Here is a 20,974-nt window from a genome sequence, read left to right as displayed (position 1 = left end):
AGGAAATCGATTCTTCCCTGGAGACTCCAGCGAGGAGCACAGCCCTGCCAGCACCTTGACTGTGCTCCAACGAGACCTGTGTCAGACTTCTGCCCCACAAAGCTGTAGGCTCGTAAAGGGGTGTTGTCGTAAGCCACTAAGGTGGTGACAATTTATTGTGGAAGTCACAGAAAACGATTTCGGGTCTCGGACCCCTGGCATCTTGGCAGAGAACAGAAAGCTCAGGGTGAGTTTTCTGAATTGATTGTGAATGGATTCTCTAACATAAAGACAGACACAAATCATCCTGTTTCCTATGGTACACAGAGCACTGGAAATGCATGGGATGAGGTGGCAAAGAGACACAAAATGTCAGTGCCGCTGCCTCACTGCCAGAGCCACACTCTGACCCAAGGTTAGCTCACCTTCTCTCGCCAAGCTCTTTGCTGAAAGCTTAGCTCCTGATACCGCTTCTTTGTCCCAAAGGGCTGGGCTCAGCCGAGGCCCTCCTGAAGGTCAGGTATGGACAAAGATTTGCCCCTTGGGGGTCAGCGTTCATCATTCTGCCAGGAGAGGTACCCGGGGCAGGGCATAGGATTGAGTGTCCACAGTGGGCCAGCCTGGTTTGCAATCCTGGCCCTGCCACTCAGCACAGGGTATTTCAAAAAAAAAAAAAAAAAGTATGTAGAAAAATAGAATGAAGATGGGTTTATTTGGGTGCAAAAAAGCCTTCGAAACCTATTCTATGAAAGGATCTTCAAAAAGTTCATGGAAAAAAATGTATAATGTGAAAAAAACTATGCAGGGATCGCAAAAAAAAAGTTTTTGCACCAAAATAAGCTTATCTTTTAATTTCCTTTTCCACGAACTTTTTGAAGCCCCCTAACATTTATGTGCTTTGGGGCAAGTCACATGACCTCCTTAAGCTTAGGTGTCCCCGCCCACCAGAGGCAGAAGATAACGGTGCCCGAGGCAGAGAGAGCAATGCTGTGCAGGACTCAGTGGCCAGGGCGTGTGGGCTCTGGGACGGCAGGGCTGTGCCCTGGCGCAGAGACACTGGTCCTGCGTGCTTTCACACAGCGAAGCACATGAACGTCACGCAGCAGATACCGATGTCTTGTAAAAACACACAGCTTCCCCCCGGCTTTCAGGTTTTTAACACCTGCTGGTGGGTTTCGAAGCACATCTGCTGGAAAGGTCGACGTGGCTGGCGGTTTTGGGTATAGAATGACACCGACCACAGGCTTGGCCCCTGCTTCTGCTGATTTCATCTTCTGTCTGGCAGGGAGAGAACGAGCCCCGTGCAGAGGATTTTGTGTTCACAACAGAGGTTTCGATTTGAATAGTCCTTCGGAAAATCTGGGCGGGCACAGTGGCCACGGGCAAGCCTGCCAAAGAACATGAAGTCATGGAGGCCCAGGGCCGCTCCAGCTCTGCAGGACATCTTAGTAGGTGTCGCTCAACTAAGGCTCCTCGTGGTCCATTCAGCCCCGGGCACCCAGGAACACATGGAAACCTGCCTCTTTCCTAAGAACCCTGAAAGAGACCATGAGTTTCTCGAAGAGGCCGTGCCTTGGGCTCTTGCTCCAGCTGGTTGGGCCTTGAACCTCAAGCAGCGTCAGATCAGAAGCTCACCTCCAGGGCCTTGTTTCCGTGGGCAGCTGGAAGGTGAAACAGACGCCCCTCTGGTCCAGGTCACCAGGGGAGAACAGAGCCATGAGCCAGTCTGGACGGCAGTTTTACAATCCCGTTTTGGGGAAATATAAAACTGACTCTGACTTTCAGATATTTTTGTTCATTTTATAAGTTATTTGAATACTCTTGCAAGGTAATTCTGTATTTACACCTGGCATAGTTCACAGATCGGTGAACTAGACATTGAAGATTTGTTTAATTACTGTAACTGCCATCCTTGCCCTCATGGTTTGCAGGAAAAGCAAAGAACTTGCTACACCTGAGGATTAAATATTCCTGACTTAGAGGTTTAGCAGACTTAAACGGATCTTCTGCAGAAGATGTTGGTATCTAATCCATCTCTCTGAAAGTCTTCGAGAGGGAACTAAATAATGGGTTAAATTCCAAACAAGCGCAATATAGATTCCTCCCCTTGCTGGGTCTAATGCCGACAGCGCTATTCAAATGTGACTTCAGTAAAGGCTTAGTTTATGCTATCTTATAAATACTCAGCATTGTTTACGTTTTTCTCTGTGGCATTTACTTTCACACATTCTTAAGTACAGTCTCTCCTGGAGCTGTCAAGTCCCTGCTGTAGGAATTCTTCTCTGTACTAGGCGTCTAATCAGTTGAATGGATGAGTGCAAATGGCTGAATTTAAGGGTTGATTTTGACAAATGGCAAAATGTAAAGAATTTCATAGTATTTTTTGTGGAAATGGAAGGTTGAATTAAAAAGCAGTATGGGGGCCAATGCTATTGTGCAGTAGGTTAATCATCTGCCTGCAGTGCCGGCATCCCATATAGGCACCGGTTCTAGTCCTGGCTGCTCCTCTTCTGATCCAGTTCTCTGCTATGGCCTGGGAAATCAGTAGAAAATGGCCCAAGTACTTGGGCCCCTGCACCCATGTGGGAGATCTGGAAGAAGCTCCTGGCTACTGGCTTCAGATGGGCTCAGCTCCAGCCATTGCAGCCATTTGGGGAGTGAACCAGCAGATGGAAGACATTTCTGTCTATCTCTCCCTCTCTGTGTTACTATCTGTAACTCTACTTTCAAATAAATAAATGAAATATTTAAAAAAGTAGTATGGTTCTTTTCAAATATTTTCTCTGGTGTTAAAACAAAACAAGGCATCTCATCATCAAACAATGCTGTTTATTCCGGGAAATAAGTCTTGATGCATCTTTAATCTCCAAAGGATTCAAGTCAGGCTATCGCTTTTCTGGCCACCAGTTACATCACTCTTTTCTTACTGGATGAGAACTTGTTTTGCCTGTAGGCAGGAACTAGTAATGTGTTGGTAGAGCTTCAAGTCTGGGCTATCATGAAACAGCCAACAAAGTACAAAGAGCCTAAGTAAATCGCAGAGATTAAAATCCCCTCCAGCGCTTCTAAGTTGATCGATGAAAGCTGTGATCATTAAAGAACTGAACACAGTGGACAAGTGGGAAGCTACATGGGCAGACACGAGGCACAAAGTATGACAGCCACAAAGGAGGCTCAGTTGGGAAGTCCAGTCCCACAGGCTGAGGCTGAGGGAGGGCAGGCGTAAGGGAAGGAGGAGGAAGTGACAAAGCTAGGGCGGAAGTACAGTCCACGAGAACGGGAGCCAGGGCCATAACACACAAGTAACAGGTGTTTAAGTTGGCAGGGCATTAGGACTGGTAAGCTGAACAATGGACTGATCAGCCAGGAAGAGTTCTTGCCCTGAAGAAGTGCATGGTTTGCTAGAGTAAAGTTTACAGGTAAAAAGAAAATCAAACAGAACATGGCCCGTGCAAAGCTCAGAAAATGGATCAGCTCATTGGGCAGTATTTCACTGTGGGGATCATGTTTGGGCTGTGCACACTGGGGTGAGGGTGCAGGGGGTGGTAAGAGGATGAAGTCGTGGGTCAGAGGAGGCGGGGGACAGTAGACAGACATGACAGCTACATGGCTGGATGGGCGTGTTGCTGTGACTGGGTTTGTAGCTGCAGTGTTCATGGTCAGCAGTAGAGGCAAAAAACTTATTAAGAGGCTGCTGGATCATTTAAGCAAGAGATGGCGAAAGCTTGAATTCATGCAATGGTGAGGGGAATGCAGAAAGAGGGGCCAAGTTCAAGAGACTTCAGAGTACCCAACAGGATGGGGGTGGGGATGCAGAACGAGGGTGTGGGAAAAGTCACGTGTAGCTCAGGCTTCTGATGTGGGAGGCTGAGAGGAGAGAGGCCGGGGAGAAGACAGTGAGGTTGGTGCTTCATGTGCTGTATTTGGGGAACCCATGGCATGTCAGGCACGGGTGAGTCAACAGTGGGCTAATGAGAACACAGACCTGGTGTTCAGGAAAGACTGGGGCAGGAGAGCTAGGCAGGATCTGGGAGGAGGACGATGGTGGGATGGGGAGTGGTCATTTAAAAGCCCCTACAAGAGCAGGCTGGCGCTGTTGTGTATCAAGTAAAGCTGCCGCCTGCACTGCAGACATCCCAAATGGGCACCAGTTCATGTCCCAGCTGCTCCTCTTCTGATCCAGCTCTCTGCTACGGCCTGGGAAAGCAGTAGAAGATGGCTCAAGTCCTTGGGCCCCTGTACCTGCATGGGAGACCGGGAAGAAGCTCCTAACTCCTGGCTTAGGACTGGCAGCCGCTGCTACCAACTGGGGAGTGAACCAGCAGATGGAAGACCTCTCTCTCTCTTTCTCTGCCTTTCCTTCTCTCTTTGTGTAACTCTGACTTTCAAATAAAACAAATAAATCTTTTTTTTTTTTTAAAGACCCTGCAAGAGTACGTGCCATAAACAGATGCAAGAGGCTGGCAGGAAAGTAGGAGATGCCCACCAAGAGCCTGGGGTGGATTAGTCAGAGAGAAAGCAGAGAAAGGGAGAAAACACACTGAGGAAGCCCAGGAAGAGATGTCCCAGGAAGACGACGGGCCACGGAGCAAGGCGCTCAGATTCAAGAAGAATCAAGGCGGAAAAAAGCAACTCTGTTAGCGCTTTGTGGGGAGGGATCTACAGGGGGTGGGGAACCTTTTCCCTGCCAAGGGCCCTGTGAGTATTTATCACATCCTTCTCGTGCCAGACAGAATTACCAACTTAAAAACTAGCCTGCGGTATTTATAGAAGTTCAAGTCCCACCTGCAGTCGGTTGTCTTGTTGGGGCCAGACCAAATGATTCCGTGGGCTGGGTGTTCCCCACCCCTGTGTAGGGAGCTGAGAAAGTGGACAGGGCCAGCAAGAGGATATTATTTGAACACATTTTTGGTGGTGAATGGAGAAACGGACATAGGATAGTTCATTAAAGGGTAGTAAAAATAATAATAATAAAAAAAACAGTAGCAACAGAGAAACCTGACTACCTTGTAGGGTAAGAGACAAGAGACTATAAAGATAAAAGACCTGGGAACACCTGTGTTCCAAGGGTCAGAATTCTTGTCACACAGACTCAGACTGCTGCTGTCATATCCTCAGTACACTTAGAGCAAAGCTCACCAATAAACGGGTCCCTGTAGACAAAATTGTTGTGCTTTTATATACTGAGCAATAAAGTAGGATTATACTATTTTGTCTATTTGAGGACCGGACTTGGTGGTGCTTTGAGGTCACAGTTAATCTTAAAAGTGTGCACTTTGATTTTTCAGACTGAATTCACAACTGTTTTACCAACCTAGTTCTGGACTCAATGCTCAGCTAGAGCATCTCAGATTTCTTTTTTCTTTTCTTTTTTTTTTTTTGACAGGCAGAGTGGACAGTGAGAGAGAGAGAGACAGAGAGAAAGGTCTTCCTTTGCCGTTGGTTCACCCTCCAATGGCCGCAGCGGCCGGTGCATTGTGCTGATCCGAAGGCAGGAGCCAGGTGCTTCTCCTGGTCTCCCATGCGGGTGCAGGGCCCAAGCACTTGGGCCATCCTCCACTGCACTCCCAGGCCATAGCAGCGAGCTGGCCTGGAAGAGGGGCAACCGGGATAGAATCCGGCGCCCCGACCGGGACTAGAACCCGGTGTGCCGGCGCCGCAGGCGGAGGATTAGCCTATTGAGCCATGGTGCTGGCTCAGATTTCTTCTTACTACCTGCCCTTCCTAGAACATTCTTATTCTCCTATCTAAATGGACTTCTGTGACAAGTTACACTTCAGCCATTTTTGATCATGTTCTGTCCTTATCCCTGCCACGTAGAGCCACTGTATCAGATAAACTATCTCAGTCTATGGCTTCACAGCTCTGAGTCAGATGAGTTCATTTTTCCTTTTATGCATCTCTCGGCACAGTGTTACTGCTTCTGTCAGATAACCTGCTGCGGTGATTTCAAAGGAAACTTCTTTGAAGATGCTAACTCAGTACTTCAAAAACTCTGGCATTTCTGTTGTTAACTTAGTGTTTCAAATATTTTGGTATTGGTCAGATATATCTGCATTTTAATAAGTCATCAGAGCTGAAAAGAAAAGATGGTATCAGTTTTCTACTGCCTGCGTGTTCCAGGGGTCTGGAAGATAAAGCTTCAGGGACAGTAAAACGTTTAGAATTCTTACCACATAGATCAGGAATTGCCAGCCGACCAAGAAATACTGCACTGTTCTCGCTGAAATGGCCTGAGTCGCATTTGGAGCAAAGTTCACCAATAAGTATGTTCCCGCAAATGCCAATGCCATTCCTTTAAACAAAATGGAAAAGACAAATCAAATTGAAAAGGGACCCTTAGAGCCTTTTGTTGATGCAAACATCACCGAGAGCCTGAGCATTGCTCGTAGAAGAACCAACAGTGCCTTCCATCAAAACATCAGCCATCCCCAGGTGGCAGCAGAGATCACCTTCAAGGGAGCACAAGGTGAGGGAAAGGATGGGGCAGGCCCTAGCTTCCGATTTCACTCTGCTGTTCCCCACGAAGCCTGGCCTTTTCAGTGCAGCTTGCTCCCAAGATGGGGCAGCTCAGCACGTGCTTACAGAGATGCGAGCACACAGCCATGCTGACTGTTTCCATATGGGCCAGCAAGTGCGCCGTGGATCTGGATCTAGACTGCAAGGCCCGTGGGCTCTGCACCCACTCTTCTCTGGAGGGTTTTCACACAGTGAGCTGACTTGAGATTGGACACTCTGGAACCGTGCACCTTAAACCACTGCCACCTATTGCCTTCCTGAGAGCAGAAGTAACAAAATGAATACTGACTTGGCTGTAGGAGGTTAGTTACTCTGCTCTAGAATCTAGAATTCCAAGGGGATCTTATTATTATTATTTTTAAAAGTCACATCAGAAACCTATGGCAGGAGTATGTTCCTGCCATCACTGTAGGTTTGCACAAAATGATGGAGGAAGGGACGGGTGTGTGAGGGGTGGCCATGGAAGGAGAGGGGAAGGGGGGACTCGCCCTTCCCAGCACCACTGAAAGCTGCTCATTTATATATAGTTAGGAACCCGAGAAACACTTAGATGTGTGGAATTTTTCAGATAGCACAATTCTAAACTTAATCCAACCAGTTCACCACGGAGGCCACTGCTGAGTATCGATCCCAACCTGCAATGGCGGTTTGTCTGTTCACTCATACAACTTGAAGGCACCAATTTCCCACTTTTTTTGAACCAAATGATTTAGGTTCTGAACTGGTTTCTGAGGGCAAACAGCATCTGACTTCTCACACAAGCTTGACCACAGCTATTCAGGGTCCTGCAGAAGCCACAATAAGTTCCCTCCAATGTAATACTTTATTCTGTAATATTTTGTGCAGACAGTAATTAGATACACAATTTTTAAAGCTATATTCATTGAAGACTTTTAATATGAAAACAACATACATTATTAAACATTGTAATAAAAGCAAAGTAATAAAAACCATATATATATAAGAACTTAGAGGAAAATTATTGGTTACTCCTATCCTTTCTTTGGCAAAAAAAAGATTATCTTTTTTTTTTTTTTAAGATTCATTTATTAAGTTGAGAGGCAGAGTTACAGAGAGGCAGAGGCAGAGAGAGAGGTCTTTCATCCACGGGTTCACTCTCCAGATGGTTGCAATGGCTGGAGCTGTGCTGATCCGAAGCCAGAAGCTTCTTCCGGGTCTCCCACATGGGTGCGGGGGCCAAGGACTTGGGTCATCTTCTATTGCCTTCCCAGGCCATAGCAGAGAACTGGATTAAAAGTGGAGCAGCCAGGACTCGAACCGGCATACATGTAGGATGCTGGCACTGCAGGAGGCAGCTTTACCCACTTCGCCACAGCACCAGACCCAAGATAACTTTTTAAAATTAGGTTCCTGGGGCCAGAATTGTGGCACAGCAGGCAAAAGCCACCATGTGCAATGCCAGCATCCCATATGAGCACCCGTTCAAGTCCTGGCTGCTCCACTTCCAATCCAGCTCCCTCCTAATTAATGTACCTGGGAAAGTAGTGGAAGATGGCCCAAGTACTTGGGTCCCTGCACCCACATGGGAGACTCGGATGGAGTTCCCGGTTCCTGGCTTCAGCCTGGCCCAGTCCCGGCCATTGGGGATATTTGGGGAGTGAACCAGTAGATGGAAAATCTCTCTCTCTTCCCCACCTCCCCCCTCACTGTCCTGTAACTCTGCCTTTCAAATATATAAATAAATAAATAAATAAATAAATAAATAAATCTTTAAAAAAAGAGATTCCTAAGAAGGAGGGATTAAAACACCAGTTTTCTAAACTTCGAATAATAAAGTAGCGTCAATCCATTGAATACACTTTAAAAAGTCTTCCTGACTCCCAGTTGTGTCCTTTGTGAAATCCAGATTTGCTGCGTGTATCAGGCTTCTCTCCAGATATGTCATTTCTTTATCTCATCGAACAGTGTCTTGTGTTGATGAACTTGCTCAGGTTTTAATTTTGTTTCAAACGGGTGACATGTGGAGGTGGTAAAAATTCAGTGGGAAGTGACACATCTCACACACCTTGGTGACCCATTAGCTTCCCTCCTCAAAGGTGACCACAATACTAGTTCCAAGGGTTTTTTTTTTTTTTTTTTGAGATTGTGTACTGTGTCTGAATTTGAATAGGATTTTTTAGAAAACTTATTTGTAAGAGATAGAGATAGGTAGGTAGACAGACAGACAGATAGATGATAGACAGACAGACAGAGATAGCTACCATCTGATAGTTTCCCTAAAAGCCTGCAATAGCTGGGCCTGGGCCAGGCTGAAATCAGGAGCTGGGACCTCAGTCAGGTCTTCTGTGTGGGTGGCAGGGACCAAAGTACTTGGGCCACCACCTACTGCCTCCCAGGGTGCAAATTCGCAGAAAGCTAGAATTCAGAGCAGAGCCGGAACTTGAATCCAGGCAGTCTGCTACAGGCTGTGGGCATCCCAAGTGATATCGTAAGTACGACGCCAAACACTCATCTTGGATTTTGTTTACCCATATGGGCATACTATATATTTCTGAGTCTTGCTTTTATTCTACATAGTATCTTGAAGGACATGTACCCAGGGTAGCCTCATTCTTTTTACGTCTGTGCAGTGCTGTATTAGATGGAGGCCAGCTTATTTATGCAGCTTAACATTCGCTACTGCCTGTTTGCCATCTGCTTCCACACTGGCCTTCCATGGCCATCACTGTCACCATATAACCTCAGTGCATTTCTAAGCTAAAAACAAGTGAAAAGGCGGGTGATTTTGCAAGTACACTTTCATAGTACCTTTCCATGCATATTATTTCATTTGAGCCTTATGTCATTGTGAGACTAGTAAGTAATTCATTGGCAGCCACATACATTCTTTCTTCTTAATAATTTTAATTTCATCTACCTTTGACAATTACTGAATCACCTCTGGATAACTGCTACCACTTGTCTGCTTGTTTGTTTCATGTCATTCACATTTTTAAAAGTGCTTTACTGTCTCCTTTATGAGTCATGTGCATATTTTTCAAAAGGGTCTGAAAGTGTTGAAGACAGCCATTTGCACTTCCTCAAATAAATGTCCTTAAAATTTATTTTTACCCCACCTTTTTCCAAAAGTGGCATGAAATGTCAGTTCCTGCTATTTTTATTCCAGCAAAATCACAAATATTCCTCCTTCTGAAAGAGACAGATTTCTGGCTTAGAAAGCTTGCTAGATTACCTTCTGCTCTTGTTTACCCAAAGAAGTAATCTGGATGTGTAAGATCCAGGAGGATGGGGCCGGCACCATGGCATAGCAGGTTAAAGTGCCTCCTGTAGCACTGGCATCGAGCCCTGGCTGCTCCACTTCTGATCCAACTCCCTGCTAATGCTCCTGGGAAAGCAGTGGAAAACGGCACAAGTGCTTGGGTCCCTGCACCCATGTATGAGGCCTGGAGAAAGCTCCTGGCTCCTGGCTTTGGACCAGCTCAGCTCTGGCTGTTGGAGTCATTTGGGGAGTGTACCAGCAGATGGAGGATCTCTCTCTCTCTCTTCCCCCTCTCTCTCTGTAACTCTGCCTTTCAAATAAAAAAATAAATAAATCTTAAAAAAAGATAGGAAGTGGCTACACTTGAGGTCAAGACTTGGATCTTGCAAATCTAATCCAAGGGAAACAGCCCCGCACAAGTCTAATTTTATTGCTATCGCTAGCTGGAAGACTTCAGGCAAGTTATTTACATCATACACCCTCGACTCCAGGCATCTGGCTCTGCAAGAGGCCAGCCTGGAGAGCTGAGTGAACTGGAAAGATCACTTGGACGGAGGCCAGGCTGGATCCATCTCAGGATGAGGACTGCCGGCCATCAGTCAAAGGCCATCAGAGTTAAGCTTAAGAATTCATCCAAAATCGTATCTCTACCATCATAGCTGAGGGATGACCAGGGACTGTCACTGGGGCTGTCTGTAAGGAGGTGACAATGCAGTCAGACAATGGAGGGGACAGAAAGGAAGGAGTCGGCTGGTGTTTTCTGAATGCACAGTGAAGACTTTTCCCCACTGTTTTTTTTTTTAAGCTATATTTATTTATTTGAAAGTCAGAGTTACAGAGAGAGAGGAGAGGAAGAGAGAGAGGTCTTCCATCTGATGGTTCACTCCCCAACTGGCCGCAACAGCCAGAGCTGCGCTGATCTGAAGCCAGGAACCAGGAGCTTCTTCCGGGTCTCCCATGTGGGTGCAGGGGCCCAAGGACTTGGGCCATTTTCTACTGCTTTCCCAGGCCACAGCAGAGAGCTGGATCGGAAGTGGAGCAGCCAGGTCTCAAACTGGCACCCATATGCGATGCTAGAGCTTCAGGCCAGGGCATTAACCTGTACCACAGCACCCGCCCCATGCTCCTTTTTTTTTTTTTTTGTTAAGATTTATATATTTATTTGGAAGTCAGAGTTACAGAGTGAGGACGGTGAGGGAGAGGGTGAGAGAGAGAGAGAGGGAGAGGGAGAGACAGGGAGAGAGGGGAGAGAGAGGGAAAGAGGGGAGAGAGAGGGAGAGAGGGAGAGAGAGGGAGAGAGAGGGAGAAAGAGAGAGGTCTTCTATTTGCTAGTTCACTCCCCAGCTGGTTCACTCTGCAACGGCCAAAGCTGTGCCAATTTGAAGCCAGGAGCCAGGAGCTTCTTCTGGGTCTCCCACGCAGGTGCAGAGGCCCAAGGACTTGGGCCATCTTCTACTGCTTTCCCAGGCCATAGCAGAGAGCTAGATTGGAAGTGGAGCAGCTGGGACTCGAACCGGTGCCCATATTGGATGCCAGCACTGCAAGTTGTGGCTTTACCAGATATGCCACAGTGCCAGCACCCCCCCCCCATTGGTCTTAATGAGAACAGAGGAAGAGGTGACCTAAATTAATAGAACACAAAGAAGGAGCTGCAGCCAGACGATACTTGCAACCCACAGCTAACCTTAGGAACGGGGCACAACGCACTGGGCAGCCGTGGGGCAGGTGAAGGGGGAGTCCACGTTAGGAGGCGAGGCCTCCTGTGATTCAGGGGTGTGGCCCCACCCTCTACCCTCACACTCAGACAACTAGTGAATACACTTTCTCATCAAATACAGCACACATCACTTAAAAGACTACAATGAGTTGGTGGGCATTTCAGATTCAGCTGGATATTATACACAAATAAAAATGAAATCTCTTCTATAAATTTATCATATATACAAAACAAGTCAACAAGTGAATCCCTGCTCCTTATAGTAGATAGAGCAGGTGCACCAGGAAAGCATATGCCTGGGGTGGGATATCTTTTTGTTTTTTTAAGGTGATGCTCTTCAAATGCTTGATTTCATAGACAAGTATGACTTAAGAATTGTATTATGATCAATATAATACTAAAATGTGATGCTAATGTCTATAATAGCTAATATTTATAAGAATAACTCAAAATGCTTTATATGTAACTAATTTACTCCTTATAAATGAACCTTATAAATGCAAAATTATTAGGGTAGCCCCCGTGGTCTTTGACGATCTGTTCTAAGCCCTTCAACTGATGCTTGAAACTACAGATGGTCCCAAACCTTATAAATGCTATGCTTTTTTCATATGTATATATGGCCTATGATAAAGTTTAATTTAAAAACCAGGTACAGTAAAAAATTAGGAGCTAGTGCTGTGGTATAGCGGGTAAAGCCACTGCCTGCAGTGCCAGCATCCCATATGGGCACCGGTTCATGTTCCAGCTGCTCCACTTCTTATCCAGCTCTCTGCTATGGCCTGGGAAAGCAGTAGAAGATGCCCCGAGTCCTTGGGCCCCTGCACCCACATGGGAGACCCAGAAGAAGCTCCTGGCTCCTGGTTTTGGATCAGCCCAGCTCTGGCCATTGCAACCAACTGGGGAATGAACCAGCAGATAGAAGACCTCTCTGTCTCTGTCTCTCTCTGCCTCTCCCTCTCTCTATGTAACTCTTTCAAATAAATAAATAAATCTTTACAAAAAAAGAAATTAAAAACAGGGCCAGTGTTGTGGTACAGCAAGTTAAGCTGCCACCTGCAGTGCCAGCATCCATTTGAGCGCTAGCTCAAGTCCTGCCTGCTCCACTTCTGATTTGGCCCCCTGCCAATGATCCTGGGACATCAATGGAGGACAGCCCAAGTCCACCAACGTGGTAGACTCATGTGCAGTTCCTGGCTCCTGACATTGGCCTGGCTCAGCTTTGGGTACTGTGGCTATTTGGGAATTGACCCAGAGAATGAAAGATTTCTCTCTCTGTAACTCTGCCTTTCAAAGAAATAAAATGAATCTTTTAAACAAGAAACAAACAACAATAAGGAGGGACAATTGTAACAGCATGCTGTAAAATAGATTATTTAAAACCTATGCATTGTTTATTTCTGGAATTTTCCATTTAATATTTTTGGACTGCAGTTGGCCACAGGTGACCAAAACCACAGCAAATGGGAGACTATTGTATACACAACGTGTATGACATAGACTGAACACTCTTGAACCACACGATCTACATTTGACAAATGAGGAACTCAAGTAACAAAAGGAGTAACTGTCTTTTTAAAGTTTATTTATTTGAAAGGTAGAGTGACAGAGAGGGAGGGAGAGACAGACAGACAGACACACATCTTCCATCTTCTGGTTCACTTTCCAAATGCCCATAAACAGCTAGGACTGGAATAGGGCAGAAGCCAGGCACCAGGAACTCCATCTGGGTCTCCAACATGCATGGGGGGGGGGACTCAAATACTTGGGCCTTCATCTGCTGCCTCCTAGGGTACACATCAGCAGGAAGCTGGATCAGAAGCAGGGGTGGACTTGATCCCACACACTCCAACAAGGGATGTGGACATCCCAAGTTGGGGCTTAACCCACTGTGGTATAACACCTGCCCCATGACTATATTGCTTGGGATCTTCCAGCTCATAAATGCAGAGTTTGGATTGGAACTAGGGAGTCTTTTCACTAACAGTTATGTTGCTGCACTGCCCCCTGTGTGTATGAACAAATAGGGCCCTGAATGGGCAGCTCAGGACCTCCAGTCACAGGTGTATGTGAGTGGTGCCCCAGGAGCTGTACAGGGCACATCATGAAGCTGGATGCAGCACCCCTGCACAACAAAGAAGGGATTGATTCCTTCTGCAGAGGCCCCTGATGGGTCTCAGGTAATTTCGGGGTCTCAGGATTTTTTTTTTAAAGGAGCATCCCCGAACTGGTGTTCCTAGAACCAGTTTCACAAGACACACGCTCCGCCAAAAACAGTCCCAAGTAAAACACAGGGGACTTCAAAAAGTTGTGAAAAATGGAATTAAAAGGTAATGAACTTTTTGCAGATCCTCATCTACTTGGGAAGAGGTGAGAACATCAGCAGTTCTCGACTGGAAGACACCTGAGACTCTCTCTCTCATGTATCAGTCTACTGTGGATTTCCTACAGGAACTATGGTTGTCATATTTTCTAAACACATCTGTGCATTTATATTGCCCTAAGTAGTGTCTATGGGAATACTTTATCCTTTGGTAAATACTCGCACTTGACCTTGAACTGGGTCTGGCTGTGAGCATGCAGCCTTTGTTGCAGGAAGCTACTAGGTTCTGTTGCAGAGTCTCTTGTGGATCCCTGTAGACCCAGAATGGCCTAGGACAGTGGTGGGAGGGAGGGAAGGTGGCCTAGAATCAGGCTCCTTCTGATGCACCTGCTCACTAGCCTGCTGGGTGCCTCGCCTGTGCCAGCCTTGGATTCTAGGATCCACTTGTACAGCTCAGTTGATATCCTGTTTCCTAAACCACTCTGCCCTTAGCTAAATCTGAAATCTTCCTGAACCCACTCCTCAGCTGCGTGCCAACCCCTATGTACTGCCTGTTTCTGCCTTCTGGAACCTGACTTGACCTGACTCTCGGCGTGGGGGTGGGGGTCTGAAGAGCCTTCTGATATTCAGCCAACCTGACTGCAAATGAGATTTGCTGGCTGATGCCTTTGGCCCCTGCAGTGTGACTGTTGGGCAATGGGAGTCCAGTGACTGTTTTTGTGGGAACTGAGGAGTCACAGCATAAACTTAACTCTGTCATTCTCTTCCAGTCGTCTCCCTGTTTTCCCAAGGATCTGGCAGCCAACTCTGAAAGGAGCCCTAAATTGGGAAGTCTCAATAACAGACCGAACCCAAACAGTCCAGGACCCGATCCTGAGCAGCTTGGAAACCCCAAGAGCCAACTGCTCTTCAGCACCAGAAACAAGGGTTAATTCGGCTCCATCCATATACGAGACGCTGGACCCAACCCAGCTGACCCCCTGCAGGACAGGTAGGGGGCAGGAGGCAGGAAGACCACCTAGGAAACCTTTATAGGTGACTTGAAGCAATCACGCTACTGGTTTCTGGAGAACACTGGCAAGTTGACCATAATTTTTATTTGTCTGATGACACTATCTGGGCTTAAATCTACGAGGATCTCACAGACTATTAGGTTCGGGACTTTTGATGACTAAGGGAGAAGGAGGAGGAAAATGCTATAGTTTTTGGCTGATTGAAGGGGAGAGAAATCTGGTGCTTTTTTAAAGGAAAAATAATCATTAAAATAATTAAAAATCATTAATCTCCTAAGACTCAGACTCCAAAGCCTGTCACTGAGTTAATAATAGCTGGCGATTCTCTTCAGACATAGCTTTTGTGAGGTCATTCTTTTGAGACTAGTGGTGAAAAGTTTCATGGCCACAGAGCAACATTTGGCAATAAATTAGTTCAGCTTGTTTCCACATGGCCCCGAATCTTCATTTGTTCCATCATGAAAAACAAACTTTCATTTGCTTGAAGCAGGGAAAAATAAATGATTTTCCTTTTCACATTTTGACAATTTAATTTTTAGCATGCTCATATGTTAATCTTTAAAAAATACCACTAACTACTCTTTTCCCTCTTTGGTTTTAGTCCCTGTGAAGAAAACGAAAATGCATTTTTTTTTTTTTTGCTTTTAACAGAAAGAGCTAAATTTTCTCGAGGTAATGGCCATAAAGGTCTAAAGCACACACATGTGACTTAACACGTTCCTGCGCGAAGCTGGGGTGAGCTCTTTCCCCATACTTCCTGATGTATGAAGTGGGTGAGGATGGCTTAGATAATGATAATCTCACAGCATTGCTCACTGGATGAAAGGGCATAAAACAAGTGGCTAAATACTTTATTTATTCCCATGGTACTAAAAACTGATCACTTTTCACTGTGGTTATAAAACAAATATGACTGAGTTACTATGACTTAGTTATAAAGCCTACTCAAAAAAAAAAAAAAGCCACATTAGCTTAGGGGGTGGGCATTTTAGACTATCGAAGAAGACTCTGGTTAAGATGCCCATGTCCCATACCCAAGTGCCTGGCTTCAATACCCAGCTCAGGCTCCTGACCCAGCTTCCTCCTAATGCAGACCCCGGGAAGCAGTAGGCAATGGTGCAAATAATTGGATTCCTGTCACCCAGGTGGGAGACCTGGGCTGACTTCCTGGTCACTTGTGAGCATCTGTGTTTCTCAAATAAATAGATTTTTAAAACCCCACTAAGTTAGAAGACAAAACCAACCAACAAAACCCAATCAGAATTGTGAGAAATGTTACCTCGATTACTAAAGTTTGAAAAAGTAGCCTAATCCAGGTTTCTCCTGATTAATAAGTAGAGTGTAGTGGTGGTGATGGGGGTGGTTGTAGTGGTAGAGATGATAAAAACAGCTCACCTTATTGAGCACTTAATATGAGACAGGCCCTGTTCTAAGTGTTTTACATACACAAACTCATTCAATTCTGGGAGGTGGGTCATATTATTTTCATCTTAAAGATGAAGACATGGAGGCTTAAAGATCCTACTCATTGTAATTTGCAAAATCACACAGCTCTCTGAGAATAAAGGCTCAATACAAAGCACCACACAGAGCTCCAGGAAGCTGCCACTGTTAGAACACTAGTCCATCATTCACTAGTTGTATGACCCTGGGCAAGTTACTTAACCTCTCTAAGTATCAGATTTTCCCCCTGTCAATAGGTTGTTCTATATATAAATCAAATAATCTATACAAAACACAACATCATCTCTGGCAAATGTTTACTGAATGTTAGTTGTTATTAAAAATAGGAGAAATTAACTAAGAGTCTTAAATAATTAATTAGAGGCATTATTTTGTATGTTTTCTTGGGAGTGACTGTATATTTCTTATTCTTTATGTTTTATTTTTAGTATTACCTCTTGGGAATCTCTCAGGAATGAAGATGATAATGAAAATTATGGCAATTATAGTGACAGAGTTTTACATTTCTTGAAGTGGTTTTAAATGAATTATCCAATTTGATCTTCAAAACAGTCTTACATATTTTTTAGCCAATTGAGGAGTTAAGTAATACCAGGCTGGCCACGCAGTTGATGGCAGAAGTGGAAGCCAGAGTTGAAGCCATGAGAGTGAGTTTAATTTCTATCCTTTAGTTGAGATCGTTTATTGATTCCAGTAATGTGCAGTTGATCTTGGGTTTTCTGAGTTCATAACTGAATCACCTGTACACATGGCTATTTCTACTTCTTCCTTTCCCATAGTTATGACTTTCACTGAGTTGTTTTCTAACCCTTACAGGCAGCAGCTGTAGTACGGTATTAGGTAGAAACTGCTCTGTTTGCACCTGTGTTAGCACTTCTCCTGTGAGTTCCTCTGTGTGCCTTCTCCACATCCGAGGTATGGCCTGTGTCCACCCCATCCAGCTGTCAGAACCGATTAAAATGTTACCTCTGCTATTAAAAAACAATGCTCCCCGAACGTCCCCATCCGAGTAACAGCCCTTTACTCTACATCAGTGGTTCTCCACGGGTGTGTGTGTGTGTGTGTGTGTGATTTTACCCTCTAGAGGGCATTTGGCTGTGTGCAGAGACATTTGTGGTTGTCGTACCTGGAGTGGAGGATATTGGAGACATCTAGGGGGTAAAGGCCAGGAGGGATGTTAAACACCCCACAAAGCATAAGGCAGTCCCTACGCTGAAGAACTATCTGGGCCAAAATGTCAGGAGTGTTGCTGTTCAGATTCATGACATCATGACATATATTGTTTTCTACTTTAAAAAACTGGTGGGAGTTTGTGTTGTGGTGCAGAGAGTTAAGCCATTGCTTGGGACACTTGCATTCCTTAAGGAAGTACTGGTTTGAGTCCCAGCTGTTCCACTGCAGATCCAGTTCCCTGGTAATGCACCTGGGAAAGCAGTGGAGGACGGTCCAAGTGTTTGGACCCTTGAACCCATGTGGGAAACCAGAATGAAGTTCCTGGCTTCTGGTTTTGGGCCTGGCCCAGTCTTGGCTGTGTGGGCATTTGGAGAGTGAACCAATTGATGGAAGATCTCCTTTATCCCCACCTCTGCCCCTATCTCCTACCACTCTTCCTTTCAAATAAATTAATCAAAAAATCTTTTATGTACCTATTTTATCATGGACTGTAAATTATTTGAAAGCAGAGACTGTGTCTTAACTTTTTATCACTAATATGCAAGGTAATTAGCTAATCCTTCTTTATAATAATCTATATTATCTCTTTAGATACCTTAAATTAATTTAATCATTAACCAATCATGAGCTACAAAAGATGACAGATAAGAGGGGTAAAATCTCCTGAAAGCATTTGATAAATGAGACAAACATTAGGATCTAATGTTTTAATTTACAAAATTTGGGCCTTGGTCATTCTTAATTTTGATTCCATACAACTTTCCTCGGATGATACCACAAACCACAATATATAGCAAAGGGTATGGAAAAATCCTATGTTGGAAAAGATACAGTTCACATATGAATGCATTTAGAAAAACATTTTAACCATGAAAAATTTGACAATGTTGACTGAAAAATCTACCAGCAGAATCAAACCAAGGAGGAAAAGACAAAGTGAAAACACTCCCAAGCAGTTGGGCTGGAGGGAAACGTGATCAGGGCAAACAAATGCTCAACACACTGACACCGGTGTCACAGTTGGAGCTCAAATTTTCTAAAAAATCTGATCTCTCTGGAAGAGGGTAGGCTTGTTTTAGTTAACGTGCCTAAAGGATCTGTGTTCATTATCATATGTCAGCAGCAATTTGAACAGGATTTTGTCAAGAAGAAAATATGAATTTCCATAATTCTCACCCGTGATATTTCCAACGAGAGCTAGAAGTCACAATGAACACACGATGGCTTTGCCATATAACAGAGACCTCTCTCACAGCCAGAAGGGCTACTGTTGTTTTTCATTAATAAGTGCATTTCCAAATAAAATTCTGAAGGGCAGCATTCTCTGTGTTACTTTTGGAAAGAGCTAAATACAAATTAGGTAGTTAGTTGGTAACATCTCATTTTTTTGGTGTGGTTTTCATTTTTATGCAGTACAAATGTAATAATACAACAAATGTGTCCTTTTGAAGTGCAGTGGCCTATTAGGTAACACAGATGTTTTCATTGAATTTTATTATGTTCATAAAAATGTTATAACCTTAATAACAGTGACATTATAAAGTAATAATCGGCTGCGGCCAATGGCAACGGGCAGTGGCCACAGTGAAGATGGAAGTCTCATGTGAGAAGACACGCAGTTCCAAGACAGGGTCACATTCACCTCCAGGTGGGATTTATACCCATTTCGTTGATTCATTCCCAGTTTTCAAAGCACACATTTTTTATGGAGAGCATTATTTATTTCTTGGTCAAGCCATGCTATAACTACATGAATTAAATAATTACTTACCTAGTAAATCTGCAGCTCTCAGGTTTTCTTTCAGAAACATAACAGAAATGATGGCACTACCTGTAATGGAAATGGGCATTAGTAGCAGATCTAGGCTGGAAAAAGAAACCCGCCTATTACAATTCCATTTGGATGAAGCCCAACAATTTGCATCTGATGGCCAGCTAGCTGTGTCCTGACCAGAGACACCCAGCAGCTGTGGTTCTAACAACCTTCTCTGGCTCCTGGTTGGAAACATGTGGAAACTGGTCTGGTTCACAGTGGACTTAGCGCCGTGACCGGGAGAGAGCCTGGTACGTGGTGAGTGCCTCCCAAGTGTTTATGGGATGACTACAAGTGTGGGCAGAAAGAAACAAGGAAGAAAGGCAAGAAAAGCAGGAAGGGTTGGGGAGGCGACAGGGGACAGAAGGGCAGGAAGAACTTTAAATACATTCCAGACTGAAACTCCCTTCCCATGACCATCATTCCACGGACACGCACCACCAGCAGAATCCAGGCGTCCTTCGAGCCCCTCATGTTCCCACCACACACCCTACAGTGCTGGCCTCTCATTCACTCCCACCTCTTCATCCCTCCCATCACCACCCTAGCTCAGGTACAAGTTGAAACTTTCTGTTGGGTGGGGGGCATTCCTCTAGGAGGACAGCCATGGAGAAATCCAAAATTGAAGTGATTAAAAACAAAACACACAACCTAATTTGTATTTTAAATTTTTTTTCAAAAAATTTTAGCTATTTTTCTGAAGTAAAAATAGAGGAAAGAAAGATTGTCATAAAATAATATCACTAGAGAAACTTGTTGGTATTTTATTTCCCTTTAGTTGAGATCAAATCATAATAAAATTTTCTTAGTTTCCTCAGTAATCATATTACAAGTTGCCTTGTAATTAAGAATCTTTTTTAAAAATAAATTAAAAAAATTAAAAAATCTTTTTAAAAAAATGATTATTTATTTGGAAGTCAGATTTACAGAGAGGGAGAGGCAAAGAGAGGTCTTCCATCTGCTGGTTCACTCCCCAAAGGGCTACAACAGTGAGGGCTGGGGCCAGGCTGAAGCCAGGAGCCAGAATCTTCATCCAGGTCTCCCATGTGGGTGCAGGGGCCCATGCACTTGAGCCATCTTCTGCTGCTTTCCCAGGCTTATTAGCAGGAAGCTGGATCAGAAGTGGAGCAGCCAGGACCCAAACAGGCTCCCATATGGGATGCCAGTACCACAGGTGGCAGCTTTACCAGCTATGCCACAGTGTGGCCCCAGTCATTACGAATTCTTCATAGGCATAATTTTAATGTCTGCATAATAATCCATTAAATAGATGCTCCAATTAAACTTGAATATGACTATGTCTGGTATTATGATACTCTATTTAACAAAATAACAGAGGCAGGCATTGTGCAGCAATGATTAAGATGCCACTTGGAATACCTGTATTTCATATCAGAGCTATGAGTCCCAGCTCTGCTTAAGATCCAGCTTCCTGCTAATGCACACCCTGAGAGACAGCAGGTGATGGTTTAAGTGCTAGGGTCCCTGCCACCCATGTGGGAGACCAGAATTGAGTTCCTGGTTTCTTGGCTTCAGTTTGGCCCATTCCAGCTATTGCAGGTTTTTGGGAAGTGAATCAGCAGATGGAAGAACTCTCTCTCTCCCCTCCTTACAAATAGAGAAAGAAACATTAAATAAAACAAAAAATTACTCCAAATAAAATAACAAGTCCACTAGAATTCTTCATTCAAGGTAAACTGGGATCCTATATGTGTTTTGCCTTTTTTTTTTTTCTCAACCTAGCTCTCTTTCA

General features: G+C 44.7%; 1 protein-coding gene across 1 annotated transcript in view; it reads right to left on the bottom strand.

Moving 5' to 3' along the window:
• The window catches only part of NIPAL2 (NIPA like domain containing 2), a 96,965-nt gene that overhangs the window by 18,629 nt on the left and 57,362 nt on the right, over positions 1–20,974 (bottom strand). The window contains exons 4-5 of the mRNA XM_062189493.1: positions 19,180–19,239; positions 6,153–6,274 (exon numbers count right to left, since the gene is read on the bottom strand). Coding sequence (XP_062045477.1) covers positions 6,153–6,274; positions 19,180–19,239 — 182 coding nt within the window. The remainder of the gene's footprint in view (positions 1–6,152; positions 6,275–19,179; positions 19,240–20,974) is intronic.

The sequence above is a fragment of the Lepus europaeus genome, chromosome 4, assembly GCF_033115175.1.
Source record: "Lepus europaeus isolate LE1 chromosome 4, mLepTim1.pri, whole genome shotgun sequence".
NCBI classification, from domain to species: Eukaryota; Metazoa; Chordata; class Mammalia; order Lagomorpha; family Leporidae; genus Lepus; species Lepus europaeus.
Note: the sequence above shows the minus strand (reverse complement) of the source record. Positions and strands in the feature narration are given on the sequence as shown.